General features: G+C 39.3%; 1 protein-coding gene across 2 annotated transcripts; it reads left to right on the plus strand.

Annotated features, from left to right (window-relative positions):
- The first annotated feature begins 609 nt into the window (after nt 1–609).
- On the plus strand, nt 610–20,204 carry ahcyl1 (adenosylhomocysteinase like 1). Of its 2 annotated transcripts, none has more exons than XM_088331051.1 (17): nt 610–1,157; nt 9,524–9,638; nt 11,276–11,419; nt 11,995–12,095; nt 12,176–12,278; nt 12,557–12,651; nt 12,721–12,827; nt 13,601–13,717; nt 13,803–13,866; nt 14,585–14,673; nt 15,143–15,213; nt 17,147–17,241; nt 17,322–17,420; nt 17,502–17,570; nt 18,762–18,840; nt 19,041–19,161; nt 19,238–20,204. In XM_088331051.1, the coding sequence occupies exons 1-17, from the start codon at nt 963–965 to the stop codon at nt 19,242–19,244; spliced, it is 1,671 nt and encodes a 556-aa protein (XP_088187177.1). In that variant the 5' UTR covers nt 610–962; the 3' UTR covers nt 19,245–20,204. The 2 variants fall into 2 exon arrangements, with proteins under 2 accessions (XP_088187177.1, XP_088187178.1); XM_088331052.1 differs by lacking the exon at nt 610–1,157 and adding an exon at nt 7,870–8,029.
- The last annotated feature ends 533 nt before the right edge of the window (nt 20,205–20,737 follow it).

Below are 20,737 nucleotides of genomic sequence, written 5' to 3' on the forward strand. Positions count from 1 at the left end.
ATGACGTCACTTACATGCAGTTCCCCTAGCCCCTGTTCCTTGAACCTAATGTGTTCAGCCCCAAACAGCTCTGCTAAAAGTCAGATAAAAGCAGATAAACAGTGGAAAATAAACCATAAAAATATTCTTGACAACTCAAATGACGCACCCCACCTTTAACGTTCATCGTCATTAATTATGATTAAATTTGGAGTTTGATAGGGTTTGCACATACGGAGCTTCCTGTTTTCAATCAACCAATCACAGTGGAGAAGGTGGGGCTTTTCAATGGCGGGTGACAACCTTTATATGGAAATGAACAGCGAACAACCTTTATAGTCAAATCCGATGTATGAAATATAAATCAGATGTACGAAATGAGTCCTCGAGTGAAAAGGAAAAAAAACATTTCATTTTATTGGATTTATGTTTCACCGCAGAGTCGATGAGTTCATGGTCGGACTGCGCAGGTGGCCAACAGTTTCCCAATCGACCAATCATGGCAAAGAGGGCGGAACTATTACTGCCTTTTAGACGGGGGGGGGGGGGGTGTTGGGCCAAAACACTCCATTGTATAACTATGGAAACACAGCGTACACCGGTTGCACTAAATCAAAGCAATTCCCTAAGTTTAATAGTGGGCTGGTTGTTGTTCGTTTGTCTTCGACACTTTCCTCGGCAAAGCCTATGGAGACAAACCGCCCACCCCCCACGCTGAGTGCTCAGGTGACCCGCTCGCTCCCATGCATCGCTCCCTCCCCTCCTTACAGAGATGCAGCTATCCCAACCGCCGCTGACAGAACCTAGCAAGTGTCTCCAACCCAAGTCGTCAACATACAAAACAGCTTAATATTATTGTACAAAGTGTTATAGTTCTTATTTTGCGTTAGAAGCGCTTTTGGGCTCAGGCGACTTCTCTTCCTCTTCCATCACCTCCTCACCTTCTAATCACCCGAAACGGGACGCAACAACCCGCGGATGCGATGAGCGACTCTGCGGCGTCCGATGGAATGGTGGAGGTCAAACAAGGCACCAAGTATGTCAAGGAGACCGAGAACGTGGCCGAGAAATACTCGGCCATGACTGTGAGCAAGAACAGCAGCGACGTGAACATGAATGTCGGAGAGATGCCCTCCGCCGCCTTCACCGCCGTCCCCACGCTCAAGTCCGTCAAGAAGGTAAGAAGGACGCGGCCACAAGCCATCAGTCAGGGAGGAGGGGGCAGCTCCGCATTACGAGTCGCGGAGGGGAAAATACGGTTTGTACTGTCGCAGTTCCATGAAGAGAACATCTTATGCCGGAGGTTTGGGACGAATTTCGACGACAGGGCTCAATCAAGTTAGATTATGTCCCCGCTTGCTTGCCTGTTTTGGTTTCTGCTACACGTTAACAACATTTTAGTATGATAGCTTGATTAAAGAATAAACTGCCTAAAGACAGTATTGGGCGCGTTACTACAAAACGGTAATTAGTTACTGTTACATGTTACGTCATTTAAAATGTAATTTCGTTACACCCTTGAGTAATGACACCCAAATATTAGCATTTTAATCTTAAAGGAACTACCTACCGTAGTTACAAATTACCGTAAATACTCGCAGTGAAGCCGACCCCCTAACTCTGCTTTAAAATAGCCACATAACAAGTATTAAAAAACGTGTACACCAACTTGTAGAAGCAGCGAAACCTTCATATTTCTTTGCTTGTGCAATATTGAGAGCTTGCAAAAAAATACTTCGCCCAGACACTCCATATCTATTTAGTCTCTGTGCTTCAAACCAGACTTCTTTCTCCATTTTTTGGTACTGTCCAATGTGTTTTTCTTTTACTCCAGGCAAAGTGTATTGCAAAAATAATTCAAAAAATAAAAATGCCCCAAATTCTGCACACTTTCACCATAAACTCTGTGCTCACGTTTACCCCATTGATTTATCATGGAAGACAAAGAATAAAATGGTAACTTCAAGAGGAAGTTAAATATAATTGTCATTAAAGTAAAATTATGACCCTCCCTGTCAGGGAATAATGGTCTTCCGCATGACAGGCGGGGATATTCACCGCTATAATAACAAGGTGTACCGGTATATTCACTTTATCTGCAAAAACACTGGGAATTATCAACATGGGCAATAACACACTTCAAACCCTAAGCAACACATCACGATTAAGTGAAAGTGAAACAAATATAAATGGTAGTTCAAAGGACAATCAACAGAACTGCAACACTTGTTTAGTAAGATAAACCTCCCCAAACAATAACAATGTAACAAAACAAATATGCGCATATAAACTGACCCCCTAGTTTCTCTATTTTGTTTTATAGTTGTAAAATTGGCTTGGATGCAAGGTATTTGTCCCCTTCCTGATTTCTGTGTTTTTTGCATATTTATCACTCGCAAAGGTTTCAGATCATTCAACAAATATTAATATCACACAGAAACAACCCAAGGAAATACAAAATGCAGTTTTGAAATGGTTATTCCACTTATAACTGTATGAAAAAAAGTTATGGAGTGGCCAATTCAATGTCCAGATTTAAATTCAATTGAACTCCTTAAACGGGGAGTTCATGGTAGAAAACCCTCCAATATGGCAATTTTAGTATCACACATAGGAACCCAAGGAAATACAAAATGCAGTTTTGAAATGTTGATTCTATTTATTACGGAACAAAAAAATCAAAACTTATCACTTAACCCTTAATCATAAAATGTGTTTAAGGACTGCACAGGTTACAATGATACATCCCCTGATCTTAAACCAACATCAAATCTGGAAGGGGGCAAATACTATTCATGGCACTGTATACACAGTAGGGAGACTACACCATGCCCCACCATAACTGTGTTCAGTTGTACTTTGTAGCTAGCACGTCCACACTTCTTAAGTTTTGTTGTCGGATTGAGGGATGGATGTGACATTGTGGATGTAGCAGGAATGTTCAGTAAACAGAATAAGCTGCATTTCATAATGTGCTTTTAATAAGTGGCAGAGTAATGCATTACAGTTGTGTTAGAACATGTTATGAATAACGCGTTACAGTTGTTGTTACAGAGAAAAGTAATTGTGTTCCTGGAATGCGTTCCTTTGTAATGTGTTTGTCCCAACACTGCCTAAAGGTATGGATGTTGATCAAATCTGCTGGTGGTCTGACTGGAGTTGAACATTTAGAAATAATGTAGTGAATGTAATTTATGATGGTGTTATTTTAAAATTGGAAAGTGTCTTACGTTATGCACTATATTCTTTAAATATTCAAGGGCTAGTACAAACCAGGGGGTTTCCAACCACCTAACCAAGGACCGGAACCAGGCTATGGGTTATTTGGTACCGGGCCGCATAGAAAGAAAAATGTATTCCTGTATTTTTGCCCTAATATTGTTTTACTGACTGCGCTATGATAAGGTGGTCCGTTTGAATTGAAAAGTCAGTGTAGTTTGCGGGGGCGAAGTTGCCCCTACGTCAGTAAAACTGTCATGCTTGAAGCGAGGTTCCATGCCCGTGGAAGATACAGAGAGAGAGATCAAACCGGAATTCTGCGCTTATAGCCAATAAGTATGAAGAATAGTTACCTGCAGACCACCATGTCATGTTGATTATGGTAAACACATCTTCAATATACGGGTAAACAAACTGGTGCTCATAAAAACATTTGGCAATATAACAAAGATCAGTCAATGTAGTTCGAGGATAAATGGAATCCCTACATTGAAAACACGTAAAGCAGTCAACACACAAACTTTTTGCGAGGTTTATTTGGTGAAATTGTATTTTTTCTTGCTTGGCACGCAGTTTGAAATGACAAACTTTACAATAGCAACCAGATTGTGTTGCAGTGAGTTGGCACACCCAAATAGTGTACATGAATATAGAATTGATTTTTTCTTATTACTATTGTTATTGTTATTATTGGGTCGGGCCATAGAAATATTGTCAGACATTAAACTGTTCCGTGGTACAGAAAAGGTTGGGGACCACCGGTCTAAACACCATATTGTAGCTAATATTGCAATGGTGGAAAAAAGCAGTTTGTGTTGCCCATTTTTCTACTTGCTGTCCTCTTATAATGACTTCACAGTCGCAGGTGCCTCAGGTAATGACGAATCACTGCTTATTTGTTTTTTTGTTATTTTTTTCAAACTGAGCAGCGATTGGTCGTGATCTATTAACATATCATGGAAACTTTTGAAAAGTGATGGAACTGCTGTAGATGTAAGACATAAGTCAGAAATTGTAACAATGATGTGAACAAGTATGTGCTTTTATTGCTTAGACCTTGGTTATTCGATTACAAAATCACTTGGAGTAAATTTTCAAATGAAGTAATGGCAGACATAATAAGCACCCAGCAAGGAGCAGCTAATAAAAAATCTAAGCACTCATCTACCGATACAACCTTAAAATGTCTCTGCCTTGTTAAAAAGCATTTTAAGCACCATGTTGCTAGAGCTTCAACCCAGTGTTCAAATACATTTTGTTCTGCTAAGCATCTGTAAATGCATTGTGGGAAAACTGCTTCTTGACTACTGTACCACTAGCGATGAATTTTAGAATAACTCATGGAAGTCTGAAATCTTGCTTACCAAAATGCCCTCTGCATTTTTTGAATGCAATTCAATTGTAATGGAACCACAGGCTGTGACACTTGTGGGTTAGTTCCAGGGCCACTGATGAAATGACAACCACTTTGACTGTTCATTTTTAAAAACTCTGGTAGATTTTGGACGGCCCTTCTTTATCACTAAATTTATCTGGGGATATATATGAATACAATAAAGGGCAACATTAACAAGACATAGAGTAAGAGACTGAATTTACGTTTCAAATAAACAGAGAAATCTTATTTAACAATTTGCTGATAGGGACTGAAAGACTTTATAACCATGTCCATCAATGAGGACACAACTCTGGACAGCTTCGACGGTTCCTGGCCTTTTTTAGGTAGTGGAAAATTTGGCATTAATGTCCATTCCTTATGTGGTCGGTCCAGTTATTTTTCAGTCTTCTTCTCCTCCTGCCCCCCTTGGACTGTTATTTTGGCCAGTCCTGACAATAAATGAAAACCCATAAATTATTAGAGGTAAAACAAAAATAACTAGATGGATTTCGGGTCAAACGAAATAAAACAAATATATATATATATATATATATATATATATATATATATATATATATATATATATATATATATATATATATATATATATATATATATATATATATATATTTTTTTTTTTTTGTATTACAGAAGACGCCGCCATTAGCCCGTTCTTAATGCAGTTACATTATCCTCCATTTTTTTCTTTTGCAAGGTTTTAATAGTCCATTATTGTTTAAATAGCCTGATTGAGTGCCATGCTTCGGGTTGGTGCTTGCATGTCAAAAACAAGCTGGTCAGTCAGTGCAGTAAAATATTTTCATAGAAATTGACTATTCATTTATTCAAACAAAGTTTTTAGGGCATTGTTTGATTTGACGCACGTATGTCTTTGTAAGGCTGTCACAAATGAATCATTCTAAAATCCTATCCTTTATTCCAGTAGTAACTTTGAGACTTGCAAAACTTGTGCATTTTTAAAATGACCTTTCAGAAATGTGTCAAACATCAGTACTATTGCTCCTGAAATCACTTCTAAGACACATCACTTAAAGGGACACCATGCCTTATGTATGACTTTATTAGAATTTTAATTAATAAACCATTTAAAAAACAACAACGTGAATCTTGTGAGTATGTTTAAAAAAACAAAAACAATAAGCTCCACAGTATGAACAGCTTAGATTTCAAATGAGGGCGCAGGAACAAATAAATATACTGGGAGTTTCGATCCCAGCAGTGTGTTTTGTCACCACGCCATGGGAAGAAGACAGAAGGTCGCTCTCTTACTAGTGTGTTGGGTGGGCGTGTCACTCACTCACTCACTCACTCACTCACTCACTCACTCACTCACTCACTCACTCACTCACTCACTCACTCACTCACTCACTCACTCACTCACTCACTCACTCACTCTGAACAAATATGTGAGTCTTTTGTGAGTAAAAGCATTAAAATAGTCATACGTGTCCCCTATTCATTTGTTTGACTGAAGCATTCCCCATTTCCATGGGGTGCTGGCTCAGTGGGACTTGAGCCTCTGGCGTGTATTTATAACCAAGTTCTTTGCTGTCATAAGCTCTCTGCAGCATTCCTAACATCCAATATGTTTTTGTACTGCAACAAAGTCCACATGTTGTTCTGATTGCCTGGCAGGTGAGCAGAACATATCCTAGCAGTTCTCAAACCACTGATCCGGACCCGGGGGCTGAAGATTCAAGCTTGGGAGAACACAAAATAATTTATGATAAATGATTATATTGTTTTATTGAAAAGGGGCTTATTTACTGAAGATCATTCCTCCGATCAAACTAAGATAATAAACCAAATGTACTCATTAGGTTTTAGTAATTACAAGCTCTGATCATGTGCTTTATACCGTTAGATTTGTGGACACATAAACTGGTGATGCATTGCATTTATCTTAAATTGATCCGCCTCTTTAGTCATATTCTGCATACACACCATGTTTTCTATGTAATCCTCTGAGATTTAAGAGACTCAAGGCATTTATTTTAAGACGCAGACCAACAGCCAATGCGTTGATGTAAGAACGTCTGTTGGATGCCGTCCGGGTCAGTAAGTCGCCCACTTGGCCCGATCGAGGGATCTCGGTGAGCAAGCTTAAGTCTGCCACTTGGCTGCTAATCGCCCAAAGGAAAACTTCATTAGCGTGGAAATGTAACCTGAGGACATGTTTGTTTATTAAAGACTAAAAGGCCAGTCAAAAAATTGTGGCGGTGGCATTAGACGTTAATTGTGCTAGGATACAATATTGTCTGCTGCTTGCCATACTTCTGAGCAGTTAATTTACTTAATAAATTAAACAGAGAAACAAATGATTTACAGAAAGAATGAATGATGACAGGAGAGGAAGTAATTGAAAAAAAAAACAAATAATTAAGTAAAAGGTTCCCATTTTTGTAAGAGCAACCACATACAGAAACGTTGAAGGAGACAAGGGTCTTTTATTTTATATATTTACATTGTAATTTAGTAAGTACACAATAAAATGTTTTTAAAACAAAAATCCAAACAGCTTTCCATTATGTTGGTTTAGAATTCAAACACAATCAATTTGATTTTAACTAAAAACAGCACGGTAAAAATGTTCAATATCTTCTTCCTATTTCATTATATTCCAGTGTTCAATTTGACTATAATTTTTAGTCTATGCTCTGTGACATAGAGAAAAGGTTGGGATGATTGCAGATGGCCCTCACTCACACTGTAGTTTGGACACTTCTGGATTAAAGAAAAAACAAGATTATTTAAGGAAGTTTGGAACAAAACAAGGATTGATAAAAAGAAAGAATGTATTAAACAAAAAATAAAGGACTGATGAAAAAGACTAAAAGGGGATAGGAAAGGAAAGACAGATGACAGAATCAAGGAAGAAGCCGAATCGTAATAATTAAAGACGTACGAAGAAAGACAGAGAAAAAGAAACGCAATGGCATCGGAGAACGGAAGGTGGAATCAAAAAAAGGACAAAGCAATAAACATAGCAGAAGAATGGGACAACGTCATTGAAAGTACAATAAGAGCGGACCAAAAATAGGTGCTAAGAAAGGGCACAGACCAAAATAAATTAATGAAGGAAAAGGAAAAGGAAAATCAAAGAAGCAACAAAATTACGACAAATATAAGCGAAGGAAACCAGTGTGTCACAAAATGTGACAGCTGGCTACTCAATCTTTACCTCACTCTTACTGTCTTTATTTCTGTCTCTCTCCTTATCTCCGTCTCTATCTTTACCTCTCTTGCACTCACCTCTTTCCTTTTGCATCTTACTGCCCGCCTCGCATTGACGACAACAGGTGAAGGGCACCTCCCATCTGGGTTTTTAGGAGGGTTTCCTAAGGGGTAGTATCATTCCGTCCACCAGGTGCAGAAATGTCACACACAAGAGGCAGAGGCAGGGAACAGGCAGTGATGGCTCAAACCGAAAGGGTGAGTGTCCGCCAAAAAAAACAATATTCATCTGGCACGGTTCATCACCGAACTAGATTAGTTCTTGAGCAAATTTGACTGGCCAAAGCGAAGGAGATGACTTTGAAAAATGCACATCGATGTATTAGCCGGCATTAAAATGATTTAGAGTTAAAGTCAGCATCGGCTAAAATAGGTGTGAGGAAGCAGATATAAATAATTTTGACTGTAAATGTCATTTAAGTTCTGAATTAGAAAATAAGTTGCTAATTCTTAGGAAATTTTACGGTGACCGACTGTCAGTGATCTTAATATTGCTGAATGTTCATCCCACTGTGTGGCATCAGATAGAAAGTAGTCCAAATTTAGCATTAGCTAATTAGGACAACTGTTTCAATTTATCTGTAACATTTAATTGGAATACGGTTTTAGTGACTGGAATTTCTGCTTCCTACCCAGTCTCAGGCATCTTTGAGATTCTTAGGTGTAGCCTCCTCTTACAATGGATCACCAATTAGAGTTGACGTTTTGCCAAATCTATCCAGGAATCTGCATGAGAAGAAAAATGCATCCAGCTTTGAATAACTAGGTATTCCCTTTTTGGTGAATGTCAAATTAATAAAACTAGTGTTGGCGGTAGTTGATTTTTGCATTCTTATTTTAAGAATTTTCCATAGAACTTGAGCGACGCCCAAATTTGGTTGCTTCTCACATTAAACAGGAAAGTTCCTTTTCAGTTTTGGCTATTCTGACTTTTTGTTGCATCCTGTAACTTTTGATGGGCATTCCCTGCCACATTAGCGTCTTTGAGTTTAACCAGTTTGGATACTTTCTTACCTTCCAGTCGCCACAACTGAAATAATTTACACAAACTGCTTTCAAACCAAAACCGAAAACTTCCTGTATGACTCTGGGCAGAGGTCCTCGAGACTTCTCTAATGACATGACATTTGCCATGAGTTTTTTTTCACTCTTTAGTGTGGATCATTGGAAGAGTTTTTGAGTTTGTGCCCAAATGAGCAAATTACAATGAAGGATTTTGTCAAAATACAACTAATGTTTGTCATTGCTATATTCCAGAATTCATGGCGCGCCGGCTTGTTGTGTCAACTCTGCTGACCCGGTTGTTGGTTTTTAGTGCAAACACATTGTATGGACATCTAAAATAGGGAGGAAATTTGACAGCATTCCACAGTGAATGAAAACTGAAAGAAATTATTGTTTAAGTCCCTTGGATTTGCTCTCGGGAGATCAGACTTATGCTTACAAATTTTTCGGAATTAGAAGCTTAAGAAACAATCTGACGTTTTTTGTATACTTTTGCTGTATTATTGCATTGGTTTGACATCCATGACAAAATTTGGAAATCAGACTTCTCGCAACTATAATGTGTTCTCAGAGGTTGTGAAAGTGGGACATAGAATTGTCATTCAAGTAACTTTATTAGCATTGGAGGGTGTTTGTAAAATCTGTTCACAAAAAAGTGACAACTAAACCTTATTGATGTGATTCTAGATTCAGTTTGCCAATGCAGAGGACAAACAGGAATTCAGCAAATACCCAACAAAGGCTGGCCGCCGTTCTCTCTCTCGCTCCATCTCACAGTCTTCCACAGACAGCTACAGCTCAGGTGGGTACAGTCAAAGTGTTTTACTTAGAAGCTTAGCATTTCATCTCTTTGCAGTTAGTAGTGGTCAATATATGGCTAACGTGCCCTAAGACCGCCTATGAAGAGTCTTGTATTAAACAAAAATATCATTATAATTCTAGCTTTAGAGTAAGGTATTTGTTTTACAGCATGAGTCAACCCCAACTACCCATGCTAGTCTAAATGGAGCTGTCTGTTTATTATTGGGTTTGTGGAATATGAATAAATCACCATTTCCACCGGTAGTATTTTTCTGAAGGGACAGCCATTTTGACTCTTTTTGTCGAGTGAAGATGACATAACAGTCGCTTAGGTTAAGTATGCACCAATCACAGCTCGGCTTCAGAAAGCAGGTGAACTCCTGTTGGTTGTTACCCACACTCCAATTGGTTGTAACCCAGAGTTAGAAAGCAACAGTTTACCCCAGCCAATGGCATTTCTGGATTTTGTTAAAATTGTGTTTATGGATATACAGGCAAATAACCCCGCGTTGCTGGACGATAGAATAATGGATTTGGCTGTTTGGCATGGCCAGTGGTCGGGAACTGCAGTCCTCAATTTTTGGCGATGAGACCCCACAAAAGATGACTACACAAAAGCAGATGTCTATCCATTTTGTTGGTATTTATTCTCTGTGCCATGACAATAAACCTATCTTAGGACACTCCGGAGGCCTAAAGTACAGCTGTGTAAATCTCGGCAGCCGTTTCCCAGCCCATATACACATACAAAAACACACACTTATACACTCATTCACGAAACGAGATTTATAAATAAGTTAAATTTAGATTAGATAGACACATATGAAAGTGGGAATTCTGCGCAGTTGGCAGATGAAGTGTGTGACCTTCAAAAAGATAAAATAATTTTTACAGGTGGAATCAGTGCTTTAAACATTTTTAAATTAGTAAAGGATTGAAAAACTAAGTATAGTGGGGAATTGTAAATGGGCAATAGGGCTCACTCTGACGTTTGCAGGAATTGAAGGCTTGTTTGCAGATTCCATTTATTTTTGGAGTAAGACTGTAGCATAACAAAATGGACAAAATGAAAACCGACACTGTTTTTTTCTGCTTGTCGGAGATGAAATCATGTAGGCCCATTAATACTATTTTTATTTACTTACCCCCTCCATTCTTTCTTACAACTTTCCATCCTTTGACCTTTATTACCGCCTGTCCTTTTTTTGTCCTTCTTTCCTCACCTCCTTACCTTCTTTTGTCCTTTCCTCCTTCCATCCTTCCTTCCTTTCCCTATCCCTCCCGATCTTCCTCTGCTCCCTCCATCCCACCTTTCCTTACTTTCCTCCATCCTTCCTTCCATACCTCCTTTTGTACTTTTGTCCTTCCTTCCTTACCTCCTTCCCTCCCTTTGTCCCTTCTTCTTTTTATCCTTCCTCCCTTCCATCCATCCATTGCCCCTTCATTCCCACTACCTACCTTCCTTCCATTTTTTCACCTTTCTTACCTCCTTCCTTCCTTTCTCCCTTCCTCCCTCCCTCCCTCCCTCACTCACTCACTCACTCACTTACTTTTTCCTTCCTCCCTTCCTTACCTACTTACTCACTTACTTCCTTTCTTCTATCCATCCCCCCGCTCTACCTACCTTTATTCCATCAGCTGCATCCTATACTGACAGCTCCGATGATGAAACTTCCCCAAGAGACAAAGGTCAGGTCAACACACAGGGCAGCAGCGACTTCTGCGTGAAGAACATCAAACAGGCTGAGTTTGGCCGCCGTGAGATTGAAATTGCCGAACAAGGTACCTTGGAGGAATTATTGGTCTTCTTTCATTGTTTGTGTTATTGAAATTTTGAAAAATAATTCAAAATGTTCAGATTCAAAAAAGAGAGAAAGTGGCTTGGAAGTAGGGTCTGCATCACATTTCTGAATGTTGAATGTTTTTCCTATTTTTTTCACGAGTCATTTTATCTATCTTGTCATGTTTAACATATAAACTGAATTACACAAATTTTCTGCCTGCAATTCACGTCTTTGTGTCTTAAGTGATAACAAATAAGATATTTTAAGGTATTTATTAATTTTTTTTTAAATGTAAAGACCGGTAAGTCAGAGCTTTGAATTTCGTTCAAACAAATATGAGATGTGGCCTGAAAATTGTATATCGCACGTTATTTCACATTCTTTTTTAATAGGTTTTTCGGATGTTTATCTTTATTTGTTACTTGTATAAATACATTGAATTCCGAATGTCAGTTATATTTTTGGGAGGCACGTTGTTTGCTTTTTTTGAGGTCCCAGTTTGGAAATTGCCATTTTTTTGCAACCATACTCACTAGAAGACTGGCCTCCAATCCTTGATTTTTCTTTCTCCAGACATGTCAGCTCTTATTTCCCTGAGGAAGAGAGCCCAGGGGGAGAAACCTCTGGCAGGGGCCAAGGTGGTGGGCTGTACACACATTACCGCTCAAACTGCAGTAGGTGTTCTACCTCACGTTACTTTCTTTGCATCTTTTCAAAAGTGTTTAGTATTTGGTTCATGCCGATTACCTCTCAGGTGCTGATCGAGACCCTGGTAGCTCTTGGGGCTCAGTGTCGCTGGACTGCCTGCAACATCTACTCCACTCAGAATGAGGTTGCTGCTGCTCTGGCCGAGACAGGTAAGATCTCCAAGGCTTTAGCAATACCTTTGTACAAGAACTCAAGAGAAGGAAATCGTGGTATTATGATTTCATTAGTTTCAAAAGATATATAAGAACATGCAAACCTGACAGAGGAAAGAGTAAAGAGGGGTGACACTAAAGTGCATAACAATCAGACTGGTTCGACATGAGATCACTATAACGCTCAATGTTCATACATCCAAATAAGTTACAAAAATGCCCGAAGAAACATTTTGTTGGATTCTAAACAGTCCAACTATTGCCATGTCTCGCAGGAGTGCCCGTGTTTGCCTGGAAGGGTGAATCTGAAGATGACTTTTGGTGGTGCATTGACCGCTGCGTGAATACAGAAGGCTGGCAGGCCAATATGGTACAGTACAGTATAGTACAGGATATATTTAAAGGGGCAAGGCTCTCAATTCTCATCTTTCTTCTAAAGATCTTGGATGATGGCGGGGACTTGACACATTGGGTTTATAAGAAGTACCCTAGCGTGTTCAAGAAAGTTCGCGGCATTGTTGAAGAGAGTGTCACAGGAGTTCATCGGTGAGGCTTAAGAGAACTTCAAAACTGGTAACACTGAAAAAAAATGTAAAAAATGGTGTTGTTCACCTCTTTATTAAAGAGTACGTAATTAGGTTTGGAAAATTAGGACTGTAATACTGTAGCAAAATAGCCAGTTGAATTGGATACACAAAGATTATAACTATGACATCACTGTTTTCCATCTGCCATCAGTATGTACCTGCATTTACTCATCTTCATTCATGCAATGTTTGCGTTGCGTCGTCTGCTACAATCCACATGAACTCCTCTTTCTGCGATGCTTTTAATGTACGTTTACGTTTTGTAGAGTCATAAATTTTGTTAGCTTCTTTTGAATCTTTCTTCTGGTGCTAATTTTTTGACTTGATTCCTAACCATTTTTCTTGTGTTCTCTGTGCCTCTACTTTGGAAAATGATATACTAATGCCCGACCTTATAACGCTCGGGAAAGTCTGGAAGCACGAATTTATTCGATGCAGGCTTCTAATTGGCTGCCAATTATGCAAACTGCCAAATGAACCGAAATTTCCAAACCAAACGAACATTTCGAAATCGGAATAAAGATAAAGCAAACGTTTGATTTGAAAAAAAATATTTGTGTTTTTTTTTTTGTTTTTTTTTCTTGAAAAAGTTGTTAGCCACCCATAAGTTGTACGCCCGACGGACGTAAAAGATGCACGCCCCGGGCGTCCTGGCAGACGTTATTTCAGACACTTCTATAATAGTTGTAATCATGTTCAGACTTGTATTTTCACTGTGGAACTACATTGCAGATTGTACCAGCTTTCAAAAGCTGGCAAGCTTTGCGTCCCAGCAATGAATGTGAACGACTCTGTCACCAAACAGAAGTTTGACAACCTCTACTGCTGTCGCGAATCTATTCTGGATGGGTGGGTGTGAATTAATCTCTCTATTATCTGTCCAACAAACACCCAATTTCATTTTTTTGTTTTTGTTTTATTTCGTATTTTTCAGCTTAAAGAGGACCACTGATATCATGTTCGGAGGCAAACAAATTGTGGTGTGTGGCTATGGGGAGGTAAGTCCTTTTTAATTTGATATTACACATAACGATATTCAGTAGAAAATTTACTGGAGAGTCCACACAGATATGACCAAGCGCCTTTTGTGTCAAAATGTAAGTCCTTGTCACGGTTGCCATGGCGCCCAATTGGCCCCACCCATGGACACCAGCTGAAACATGTTGACAGATTGCTCCCTGACTACTTAAACGCTGTCTTGTGAGTCGCCTGGTGTCGGAGCGTCTGCGAAACTCCTGCTACACTCTGTTGTTACACGTCAAGCCCTGCGAATCCCCGTTTTTGCCTGTGTTTTTTGCTCTTGTTTTGCCAAGCCCTGTGAATCCCCGTTTTGCCTGTGTTTTTTGCTCTTGTTTTGCCAAGCCCTGTAAATCTCCGTTTTTGCCTGTGTTTTGCTCCTGTTTTGTTCTCCCCCCGACCTGTTTATTTTGACCACTTCCTCGTTCTGATCAATCTGCTTCCACGACCAACGATCCCCGGATCGATTGTGCGCTCATTCCTCTTCTCCCCAATAAACTGTGCGTAACGTTACGCGAGTGGGTTCTGCTCCCTGTTTCCTGTCCTGGTCCTGGCAGTCCCAGCCATAGTACAAAATGCAAACTTGACACCAAGATTCCATTAGAAGCACCAAGGCAACCCTGTCCTCGACCTTTACGTTTCGGAATTGAAGTTTTCTGTTATGTCAAATGTATTGTGATGCACTTGTTTGTGGTGTAGGTGGGAAAAGGCTGCTGCACTGCTCTGAAAGCACTGGGAGGTATCGTGTGCATCACTGAGATCGATCCTATCTGTGCCCTGCAGGCGTGGTGAGTGCCAGCTGCTTACATGTCTACAATATGGTCTTTTTTCAAAAAAATAATCCGATTTCCCATTTCAACAATTGTTTCCCTTGATATAGAAAGAGCAAATGAGTGTAACATTAGTATTGTCGAGCTCTATCTTATTGCTTTATTTCTCATGGTACTAGAAAGCATAAACTCGCATCAACAGATTTTTTTGGACACACATTCAGCAAATAATTGTCTTTATAATTTAGATTGTTATCCTCATATATAAAACACAATAAAAACGTCTGTTTCTTAGCAAGACAGGAATGGAAGTTACGAGTTGCTTTTTTGAAAAACAGATGTGCAAAGTGTAAATTCCTTCAATAGCCAACACTGACTGAAACATTCTCTCTCATTGAAATCTGTGCTGCTTTAGGCATTTATATACCCTCCAAATATTAGGATTGCTTCAAATAGTTTCCATATTTGTGTAATCTCATTCAAACAGCATGGACGGCTTCCGTGTGGTCAAACTTAGCGAGGTCATCCGGCAAATGGACGTGGTCATCACTTGCACAGGTAAGTGGACCTTGTAGACCAGGCATGTCAAACATATAACCTGCAGGTCGGATCTGGCCAGTTGGAGGATGTAATCTGGCTGCCGTAAATATATGAATATGCAAAATAAGTGTTTCTAGCTCATTTATATCAAAGGTTATTATTTTTTTTTTATATATAAATACAAACCAAATACAGTACTCCTTCCTTCGGCTACAGGGCGGGAAAGGTGTAATACATTTGATGTGCACTTGGGTTTCATGTTAAAGACAACATTGTGAAGTATTTTCTCAGCTTCAGTAGACCCAGCCTAGTAATTGAATCTGATCTTATTGCCCATCCACTGCTAAAACTTTTTTCAAAGCCATTGAGACAAGCATAATTTTTTTCATAGCTCCCACTTAAGTTTATGTTTGTGATGTTTGTGGTGAGTTGGTTCTGATGTAAGGTTGTATTTACTCAAATGTTAAAATGAACAGATTGGAAACACATTCAATACAAAAAAACTTTTTCTATTGTAATTAAATGTGTTTTGTCTTAGAAAGGATCCCTTATCATCCGTGATCATAATTTGTAGGTTTGGCTAATGTAGGCTGAATGATGAAACAAAATACTGAAAAACAAAGCAAAATATTTGCCCTTGACTTTTTTTTACTGATCCGGCCAAGTATGGATGCAGCCCCCGAGATAAACTTGAGTTTGACATGTCTGCTATAGAGAAACTGATAACAGCCAGACTTTTTTTCCAGTCCTAGACATTGGAATTTACCGTATTTTCCGCACTATAAGGCGCACCTAAAAGTCTTAATTTTTTTCAAAAGCTGACCATGCGCCTTATAATACAGTGTGCCTTATATATGGCTCAATATTAAATCGCAAGGTCTCGCAACTTACGCAAACAGCTGCCGACTCGATTTTCCCCCGAACGTGGAGTAGTCTGCGGTGTATGCTGGGATTTGTATACCGGCGTTTCATTGGCTAACCAATGTGTCAATCATCATTTGAATCGATCGCTTTTGGCTGAAGTTATTCGGAGGCTCGGATTGGCTAGAGGGCCAAAACAAACCCTGCAATTGGCCGAAAAAGATGTGTCAATCATCCGTTAAGTCGATCGCTATTGGCTGAAGTTATTCGGAGCTTCGAATTGGCTAGAGGGCCAAAACAAACCCTGCAATTGTCCGAAAAAGATGTGTCAATCATCTGTTAAATTGATCGCTATTGGCTGAAGTCATTCGGAGCCTCAGATAGGCTAGAGGGCCAAAACAAACCCTGCAATTGGCCGAAAAAGATGACTGAATAGCAAGCTTGCTAAACTACGCCATAAAGAAACATGTTTCATTAGTCTGTATTTGTAAACACTTTACTCTCCTGGATTTACTACACTCACGGTTGTAAGAAGACCATGATTGCGTATCATTATTGAACGTGAGAACTTAGGTGAGCTATGCGGCTTTATATTTTCCCGGTATCTTCTTTTAGAACGATCTTGATGTTGCTGTGATGAGTTGAGTGAATTAAACTCAATTCCAAGTGTTTATTGTCATATGCACAGTAAAGTTGCGAGCGAAAAAGAAAATAGAAACTAAGGAATGGTTGGCATTTCTTGAATCCCAAGACTTTAACCCTCCGAATGATATTTGAAACGATGCATTTGAGTGACATCGTACGGACACCGCATCCGCACGTGTCTACGACATGTATTTGCTTCTTTGCAAGCTTTGGGTAATAAGTTTGACTGAATCATCTGACTGTTTTGTCGACGTTCCCATTGTAGCGCCTTATAATCCGGTGCGCCTTATCTATGGAAGATATAGGACCAAAAACTATTTTTTGGGGGTGAGCCCTATAACCCGGTGCGCCCTATAGTGCGGAAAATACGGTAAATAGAATGTGTCATTACATTACAATCCAGAAACCTTTTGGCTCTGCTGTGATTTTTGTTTTGGCCCTAAAGGCAACAAGAATGTTGTTACAAGAGAGCAACTGGACCGCATGAAGAGTGGTTGCGTCGTATGCAACATGGGACACTCCAACACTGAGATTGACGTGGTAAGGATCACATGTTCCTAGCATCCTCTTTTTAAAGACACATCGCTGAGTGTATGTTTATTTGTGATCTCCCCATGAAGGCCAGTCTACGCAGCCAGGAGCTGACCTGGGAAAGGGTCCGCTCGCAGGTGGACCACATCATCTGGCCCGATGGAAAGAGAGTTGTGCTCCTCGCAGAGGTGAAATAATTTGGCCGGGATAGCTTTCCAGCAGTTTTACTCATTGTGTAAGCATCCATCTTGGTTTGTGTTCTCGCTCAGGGTCGACTGCTGAATCTCAGCTGCTCCACAGTGCCCACCTTTGTTTTGTCCATCACTGCTACTACTCAGGTCAGCCCTCGAGGACGTACTGTGCTTACAATATTCACTACAGAGCCTCGGACATGAGGTGGAATATACATTTTGGTCGCTTTTAAGTAGGCACAACTTAGTAACTTGTGGCCCTGAATTACTGAAATTAAGATCAATAAATGCATACTGGATGTGCCACAAGGCGGCACAGCAGCTGAGTGGTTAGCGTGTCCGCGGCACAGTTCTGACGTCATGCGATCAAATCCAGCTACAAGCCTTTCTGTGCGGAGTTTGTATTTTCTCCCCGTGCTGAACCAGTTCAGGGTGACCCCTGCCCACTGCCCAAAGACAGCTGGGATGGGTGCCGGCAGCCCCGTGACCCTACTGAGGATAAGCAGTGAAGATAACGGATGGATGGATAAATCCGGCACACCAACAAAAGTGTAGCCCGTTTATTTAGCTGGAAGTTCAAGGTGTTCATAGAACATGGAGCTAATTTTCAAGCCACAAAAAAAATACTTCTCTCAAACAAAAAAAGAGCTACTTTGTTACCAAAACGCAGCCTTTTGTGTGCACTGATCTGCTCCTGATGCATTTATATAAGTACAGTGTATGCACAAAAGGTTTTGTTTAATAAATTACTCAAAGAAGCCACAAGACGGCAGCAAATTAGCTATGACGTTGACTTTGTTCCATGACGTATTCAGATTAAAGCGGATGCTCGCCACCAGATAGTGCCAAAGTTCAAAGATGTAAGACTTAACTACACATAAAGTGCAGTACAGTACACCATTAATGTTGTTGCGAGTACAGTATCAAGTTGTTAATGGTCATTTTTCTGATTTTTTTGGTTTGAACAAATTTATTGACACTAATAACAGAAAACAATCATTACAATCTCAACAGCAATTAAGCACATTCACAATATTATATTTCAATATGACGTTTTTAACAGCAAACACAATGTGAGGTTTGAACAACCCTTCTCGAAAATCTTAATAACAATCAAGCATATTCACAATTTCATTATATAACATCTTTGTTAGTGTCAATAGATCTGTCCAGGCCAAAGTCGATTGTCTTTGGTCTGAACAAATCCACCAACACCAACAGCAGCAAAACAAACACGACAATCTCAACAGCCATCAAGCATATTCACAATTTTGTTATATCTGACCATATGACGTGACGATATGATTGACTTTGCCTTGTGCGATTTCTTCTCTGCAGGCTCTGGCCTTAATTGAGTTGTTCAACGCTCCAGAGGGACGTTACAAACAGGATGTGTACCTCCTGCCTAAGAAAATGGGTAAAACAAAAACACAATTGTATTGTAATCTCCCCACAAAGCAAAACAGAGTAGTCATTCATGCTAAGTAGCAACTATTTTTCAGCAGTGCATCAAACTAAAATGTCGCAAAAAGTACATGTTTTCAAACTCTTTCAATTAGTTACGATTTAATGGCCTAGGATCTCCCTCATAGTGATAATGCAACACTTTCACTGCAGACGAATATGTGGCCAGTTTGCACCTTCCCAACTTTGATGCTCACCTGACAGAGCTCTCTGAAGAGCAGGCCAAGTATATGGGCCTCAACAAGAACGGCCCCTTCAAGCCCAACTATTACAGGTACAACGTTGTCTATATCATTTGAGTAATCATTGCTGTTGGATCTTACGCCATCTATGCTGTATTTCTTCTCTAGATATTAATGGAAAGGCCTGCTGATGCTACGGTGAAATGAACAGAAATTCTATTTTATTTGAGAAATTGCTACCAAATGAATGACTTATTTTACTTATATATCCTACATAGACGAGAGGTATAAATAAAATGTAGGATCAGGCTAGCGCACTTAATGTCTTGTCTATATATAACAACACTGTATATGCATGCTCTTTAAGCAGCTATGGCTTTTAATTATTTTTTTTCCTAACGCAGTGCCAAAAATGTACGCCATAAGAATGAAGGTTAATCTGCAAATTGACAAGAATTGTTTATGTTATCTACATTCCTTTGAAATTCCAAACCAAAATGTACATTACAGTGGCATATATTCGAGCAATGTATTTTGGTCTTTTTGTGTGCGTGTGTGTTTGTTTGTGTCTGTCATCAGGATACAGTTGAACTCATTTTAGATTTGATTTGAAGTTACCTAACCTCGTTTATTTATATTTTATTTCTTCTCATTTAAGGGCACTTAGTGCTGATCAATCCCAACCAAACTATCCTGATTCCATTTTTTTTCTATGAAAGCAAAACTTTAAGTGATTACAGTATATCCTTCCAAATCGTATAAACGGGAATTAGCCATTGACAGATTCTTCAGGCATGTTGGCCAAAACACTACTCAACTGCTGCCTAACCTCATTTACAAATTTTGCTAGCATGAGACTCGTTAGACTGCAACAACAATATACTTTTTGCAATCTTCTGAATAAGTTTGTGAGTCCTGCAATAATTGTGAGAACTGTGTTTGAATTTCCGCTACGTCTGTTTTAGATTAATTTACCTGCTGGGAAAAACACACTTGTACTTTCTTTGTGATGAAACAATGGACATCAAGTTTTCTGTCTATCATGATTGCCTCTTTTGTTGTCAGCATGCAAACAATTAGCAATAATTTCTTGCAGAGGAGTTTGTATCCTCAAATAAAGCTTATTAAAGGACAACTTTTGTTTGATTGATTCAAATGTCCCTTTTCAAAAATTGCAGTAAGGTCAAGATGTTTTTCAAATATATAATTCCCTCGATAAAGCATGTATGGAGCCACTTAGTTAATCCAAAAACCTTTAGTTAGAACTTTGTATACAGTTTATTCCAGAATTAATAGTAATTCCCTCCGAATGAAATTTCAAATACTAAAGTAGTAAAAGGAATTCCTTACAATTTCAACGCTACATATATTCTTGATCGACCACTATTGTATGTTTTTACCCATATGTAACACTTTTAATGAATAACTGATGAAATACTATTCTATGTATTTGTGGATTTTTTGGGGTACAATTTCAAATAAGTTATGGTTTTAAATCGTGCAGCACAGTGGTTACCAAGTTAGTAACTTGTGGCTCTGAAATACTGAATTTTGCCTCCCCCCCAAAAACAAAACAAAACAAAAATGATCAATAAATGCACAGGGCGGTACAGCGGCTGATTGGTTAGAGTGTCTGCGGCACAGTTCTGAGGTCATGCGATCAAATCC

The sequence above is a fragment of the Urocampus carinirostris genome, chromosome 3 (genome assembly GCF_059441175.1).
Source record: "Urocampus carinirostris isolate Australia breed hairy pipefish chromosome 3, RoL_Ucar_1.0, whole genome shotgun sequence".
NCBI classification, from domain to species: domain Eukaryota; kingdom Metazoa; phylum Chordata; class Actinopteri; order Syngnathiformes; family Syngnathidae; genus Urocampus; species Urocampus carinirostris.